Source organism: Benincasa hispida, chromosome 4, assembly GCF_027475165.1.
Source record: "Benincasa hispida cultivar pf3 chromosome 4, pf3_genome.v1.1, whole genome shotgun sequence".
In the NCBI taxonomy this organism is placed as follows: Eukaryota; Viridiplantae; Streptophyta; class Magnoliopsida; order Cucurbitales; family Cucurbitaceae; genus Benincasa; species Benincasa hispida.
In genome coordinates, this window is record NC_143481.1 from 42905357 (window position 1) to 42911215 (window position 5859).

At 32.3% G+C, this 5859-nt stretch overlaps 1 protein-coding gene and 2 non-coding genes across 6 annotated transcripts; 1 reads left to right on the plus strand and 2 right to left on the minus strand.

Moving 5' to 3' along the window:
• The first annotated feature begins 602 nt into the window (after positions 1 to 602).
• On the plus strand, positions 603 to 3803 carry LOC150036726 (uncharacterized). 4 transcript variants are annotated; one of them, XM_090312879.1, is made up of 5 exons: positions 603 to 747; positions 1052 to 1185; positions 1816 to 1897; positions 2008 to 2568; positions 3266 to 3803. In XM_090312879.1, the coding sequence occupies exons 4-5, from the start codon at positions 2021 to 2023 to the stop codon at positions 3330 to 3332; spliced, it is 615 nt and encodes a 204-aa protein (XP_090169005.1). In that variant the 5' UTR covers positions 603 to 747; positions 1052 to 1185; positions 1816 to 1897; positions 2008 to 2020; the 3' UTR covers positions 3333 to 3803. The 4 variants fall into 4 exon arrangements, with proteins under 4 accessions (XP_090169005.1, XP_090169007.1, XP_090169008.1 ...); XM_090312881.1 differs by having other exon boundaries at positions 1829 to 1897; XM_090312882.1 differs by having other exon boundaries at positions 740 to 887; positions 1829 to 1897.
• Positions 3804 to 5052: 1249 nt separating this feature from the next.
• On the minus strand, positions 5053 to 5124 carry TRNAQ-CUG (transfer RNA glutamine (anticodon CUG)). Its single transcript has one exon. It is a non-coding gene; the product is annotated as a tRNA-Gln (tRNA).
• Positions 5125 to 5304: 180 nt separating this feature from the next.
• Positions 5305 to 5376, minus strand: TRNAQ-CUG (transfer RNA glutamine (anticodon CUG)). The gene has a single exon. It is a non-coding gene; the product is annotated as a tRNA-Gln (tRNA).
• Positions 5377 to 5859: the final 483 nt, after the last annotated feature.

Here is a 5859-nt window from a genome sequence, read left to right on the forward strand (position 1 = left end):
ACTAATTTGCCAAATAATTTTACCCCAAAAAACTATGCATAATTCTTCTCAAACTCCTTAATTTAAATAAAATAAAATATTACAAAAAATAGTTTGACATTAATTATAGATTACCATTTTCAAAACTATTTTTTTTAAAAAAAAAACTCTAATATTATTTTTCTCTAAAAAATTATCTATACATAAAGGTAATTCATTATTTTTAAATACATAAAATAATTTTTTTAGCAATATTTGAGTGAGAATTTATTTAATTATTAAATTTGTAACTCTTTTTAAATTTCAAGATTAAAATTGCAATACTCTTTTATTATTATTATTATTATTTTTAGACAAATTGTAATACTCGTTTAATTAATTTTTATTTCAAGAGTTAATTATAACTTGAAAGTAATTGCTTTAAAAAAAAAAAGTAAAGAAAATAAATAAACAAAAAATAATAGATGGGGCCCATCACTATCATGCGCCTGAGAGTCACCATCTTTGTCTTCCCTAAAATAATGTAAGCCAGAGACGGCTCTGACTCTCTTTTTTTATTTATCCTTTTTTACCTTTCTTCTATTCTTTAAAATATTCTCTTCTCTCTCCCAATTCCTCGGCGATTTTTATCTCTACTCCCATTTTCAGGAGCAAAATCGTCAGAGCCGCCGATTTCACTTCCGAAACGCTGCCGATTAAGTCGCCTTACTCTCTCTCTCTCTCTCTCTCTCTCTCTCTCTGTCACACCTGGTTCGAATCTGCAGTCAGGTACAGCCACAATTTTCTTCCTCTCTGTTCGATCTCATTTTTATCTACCCGAGGAATCGAATCAAATGGATCGTTCTTCGAATTTCTGTTTGTTTCGAAGAATGTGAATCCTCATTTTGCTAAAAAATTGTTTGATAAATGTAATTGTTAATGGTCTTCTCAAGTGGAAGTTATTTGCAAATTTCTGAAATGGCTGTGCATATGTAGTACAAATTTAGAGTTCGCGAACTGAGTGTTCATGGCTAGTGAGATGTTCGTGTTGTTTATCGATTTTTGTTTGAAGCGGTTCCCGATTTTTGCGCAGGAGATTGTAGATTTCAATTCGTTATCGGAGTTTTTGGATGCGTTTGAGAGTTTCAGAAGAAAAGCTGAAAGTTATATCTTATCGAGTTTCGTGAAGATTAGAATAACGGCGGAAGATTCTTTTCATGTGGTCCGGTATAATAGCAGCTCTTTATTTTTCTTTTCCACCAATTATTTATTAGTTCGTTTGTTCTTTATCCTTACTTCATAGCTGCAATGAATATGTTTCGATTTTTGTTTCAATAATGTTGATAATTTGAAAATTCTCTTCACTATGTGAAATTGCCGCTGGATCCAAAAGGTTAGCAGAGCTGAGTAGTGTAGCAGTGGTTAGATTTCAATAGTAGATAATGTTGAAATGTCCGGCCGTAGCCTCCAGCTTTGAATCTTGGAGAACTTTTTGCATTAAAAACGCGAAGCATGTTAATTTCATATCATAAGCTTTTATCTGTTTCTGTCTTCTTACTTCGATTCCTGAAATAGAATTTCTGTGCATTGAATATACCTACACTTTATGCACATCCTGGCGTTTTTCTCTTCATTCTTGTTGGCACATTGTTAGGCGATAACTTTGGAGAACTTTGTAGGGTAATTTGTGACTGATGAGGGCATCAAGATGGTGATTCATTTTCTTTTTAAGATCAAATTTCGTAGGATTCTGTTGTTTGTGTTGCCCCATGATCACCGGATTTATGGTTTGAGTATTTGTATGTATTTAAATGCTTTGGGAAACTAGAACCATTTTAACTTTGTTCTAAACAACAGCCAATCTGCACAGATCAGTAGAATTTTTTTTTATCATCCAGAGGTTGACCTGATGAGCAGGGGAAAACGTCGGTGGTGATAGGTATGATGAACATTCTGATTATGAGTTATAGATGAATGAATGAGAAGGTGTCTGATTTTCATAATATTCTGAGTAGGGATTTTTGTTGAAATTCTTTTTTGGGTTCCCAGATGAGCACAACTGATGTTATTGGCAGTAGAAGGGAGAGGGTTCTTTTCTTCTTCAGCTTCTGGTTATAGCAGTAGCTTGTCTCTTCTTCTTTTGGGTCAGAAGAGCCAAGATAAACCCATGAGAGTTTTGCCATTGTTGGTGGACCGCGAGCCTGACCTTAATATCCAGCTGGCTTCAACAAAGACGTGGATTTCCTGGAGGTGTGCCTCCCCCTCCTTTCGTCGCTGCTTCCGTCATAATCCTGCAGGGCCAACAACTCCATCTTTGAAGAAACCGGCCACTGCACAGCGCCAAGACAGTTTAAGGACATCTCCTCTTTCAGATAATGGAAAGAATCATGTTCCTAGTTCAGATGAGGATAATCTTGCAAGAAAAATGGTGCTTAAAAGTAGCTTGAAAAAGGCATCAGATGCTACTACAGATTCTGTTCGGAATGCTGATGGAAATGAAGCAGTGGGAGGAAAGGGTAGTTGTGATTCTAGTCATGTAGAAAGAAGGAAAGTACAGTGGACAGATACTTGTGGAAGCCAGCTTGCCGAAGTCAAAGAATTTGAACCAAGGTATGAAAATTTCATAATTTTAAAACCCAATTTATAGATAAAGCATAATGTTTGCGTCTTGAAGCTTTTATATAGGCCCATGTTCCATTTATTCTTCATTATAGCCAATCACCCAAATAGCTTCAATGTTCATCACATCATTCCTTCTGAACAGTGGAAAATTTTAAGTCTTAATTGACATAAATGTGTGTTTAGTTATAATGGTCAGTTTTAAGTTCTAAAGCCTAGTGCAAACGAAGATTGCAGTTCTTTTTCTTTTTTTTTTTTTGGTAGGAATAGTTTGATAGTTTACAAACCATACTGTCTTGCATCTCGACTTTAGATTGAATTCATACTTGTATCACATATCAAATAAATTGTATATACTGCTAATTCCTAAAATATATTAAAGTTAACAGAAAATTTACATTCAGCACATCTTCTAAGATTTTGCAAATGATAGATGTGTTTTTTAAACCATTTTCAAAACATGGAGATCTGATTATTATTATCCTTATTTTCTATTCTACTACCATTGCTCTCCCGGTGTCTGATATTAAGCCCTGGTATAGTGAAGTATAAGAATTGATGAAACACTTGGCCTACTCAAAAATTAAAATCTAACCCCATTGCTTAGATATTGCTGATCATAATTGTCATTATGTCCTATCTTAAGTTTGTATTTCTACTTAGTTTGTGTCTTAATCTCCAAATGCAGTGAAATAAATGCATCTGATGATGAAAATGATATGGGGAAAAGAAGGTGTTTATGCACCATCATGTAATTCATTCAGAAACCATTTTTACCATTGATGATGTTTGCTCAAGATCCTCAAAGATCTGCTGACTTGAATCAAATCAAACTGGTTGGCTCGAGAATTTTTTGTGACAGAGGAAGCTGTGTCAGAGATTTTAGACAAGCAGGAACCGTCCAGGAAGTCTGTTGGTTCCCATGTTCTTCATGGTGATCATTTATCCGTGGTAGTGCTGATTTCAGTAAGTTTTTGTTTTTCTGTAATTTTCTTTTCACATGGATGAGCTTCAATTTTTAGCACTTTTTGTTGCTTTTTCACTGTATCGTCCCTTAGTTTTTTGTTACTATTTTACTCTGTTCCTTTCGTGGCTTTTTCTCTCTATATGAACATTTTTTTGGGATGTTTCATTGCTGTTGAGTATTTAGAAGGAAGCTTTTGATTAGGAACTTTTGTTGGTTAAGATAAGATAAAATGAGTGATATGCAGTGACTATTGCCATAAGAGCTCTGTTTTTCTTATTCATTGCTCTCATTGAGAGCAGCAAGAAAAGTCTGATTTTATCTTTGATTCAAGTCTCTTCCATTCCTTCATTAAATCGAGCCCTACAATTTTGGAGTTGAACATAACCGTTAACTTTTGAGATGGTAATCAATTTTGGAGTTGAACATAACCATTAACTTTTGAGATGGTAATTGGTATTTGGTTGATTAGACTATACTCGAATGAGCCAAGTATGCTATCTATGAGAGAGGTTTCTAATGATAGAGTTGCTGTATAGGTATAAGCTAAACTGAATTGTGCATGGATCCTGGCGAGCCATAACAGACTTGGCTAGTGTGAGCCATATCTTTTCCCATTTGAGATGTAAAATAGTTAAATTATACCAAATTTCCTTGAACTATCATTTCAAAATTTTCATTTCAACTCTTAAGATGAATGGAAAAGGAAAAAAAAAAAAGTGATAATAGTGAACGGTAAAAGTAGTAATGTACATGGACACAAGTGGGTAGACTTCAATTTTGTTTTTGAAGTTTAGACCAAGTTTTCATTATACCTTGTTTCAACTCTCTAACTTTTAAAATTACTTTAAAACAGCCTTTTACTAATTTCTATTAAAATGAAGAGAGTAACGCTAGTGGCATTGAGTTATTGAAAATTTAGATTGGTTTTTCCTATGTGCAAGTAAATGAAGGCAACCAATCTTTTAATATCCACGTTTAAAATATGTAAATAAAGTAAATATGAACATGACTCAATATTAAGACATTTATTATTTCAATCAAATGATTAGAGTTAGAATTCCTACTTCAACTCATAGTGTAGAACAAAAAAAAAAAAAAAAACTAAATTTTTTAGAGTTCAAAAGTTCAATCTTTCACCCTGAAGTATTGTATTATAAAAAAAATACAAATAACTGAATAGTAGAATAACATACTTATTTGGGAAGAATAAAACTTGTGACCACAAAATTAAGGCATAAATTTGTTTTTTAATATTTTATCGTTAAAAATAAAGGCAAAAAAGATCAGAGTTAGAACTTAAACATCAATATAGTGTTGGTCTACACACTAAGCAATTAAACTTGAGGACTGAAATATCGCCAAAGTTAAAATAGTGGAATTATGTACTCAAAGATTAGGAAAATACAATAATGGTTGGTGGCCTCAAATTTTAAGAACAAGTTATTTTTAAAAAAATGAAAAATGAAAGAAAAAGGGCCTCTTCAAAAAATAAAAAAAGAAAAAAAAGAAGGTCCCACCGAGATTTGTACTCGGGTTACTGGATTCAGAGTCCAATGTCCTAACCACTAGACCATGGAACCATGTTTCAGGAAAATTTTCAAAACAATCACATTAGGAATAAAAGTAATTAGATGACAGAATGGTTACATTTCAACTTTTGATTAAGAATAATAACTCGTAACCTGAATTTTAAGATTGTTTTTTGTAATACTTTATTATTGAAATATGGAAAAATAAATAAATAAATAAATGTAAAAGGAAGGTTCCACCGAGATTTGAACTCGGGTTACTGGATTCAGAGTCCAATGTCCTCACCACTAGACCATGGAACCATTTTAAGTGTAAAGTTACAAAGTTTATAATTTATATTCATATATAAAATTAAAAGAAACTGATACATTTTTCAAGGGGAATTTTTTTTTTTTATTTCTATTATAAATATGTTAAATTAGGTGTAATGTAGATGTCTAAACTTAGTGTCTTAAAGACAATTGTCAAACTCCTATATGTGGTACATGTTACTCATGTGTCTCATACCTACATATTATTAGTGTCCATGTAAAAACCACATTCTACCTGTCATTTTGCCTAGGTGGATCTTGAGAGAATATATACATGAATTTTGGAGAAAATGGAGAATTTTGGAGGAATTTTCTATTTTTGTTATTTTATTTATTTATATATTATGTTTTATTTATTTTAATATTATATTTTTTCAATACTCATATTCCCGTTGCATCTCATTTTTTCAATACATTATCAGCACGGGTTTCTTTCATTTCTCCAAGGTAGGTCCTAAAGGCATGTTGTTTTTT

Excerpts from the sequence above, each read along its gene's own strand:
- LOC150036726 (XM_090312879.1), top strand. The coding sequence starts at position 2,021 with ATGTTATTGGCAGTAGAAGGGAGAGGGTTCTTTTCTTCTTCAGCTTCT. Across the intron at positions 2,569-3,265 it reads GTCAAAGAATTTGAACCAAG|TGAAATAAATGCATCTGATG; the intron begins GTATGAAAATTT and ends CTCCAAATGCAG.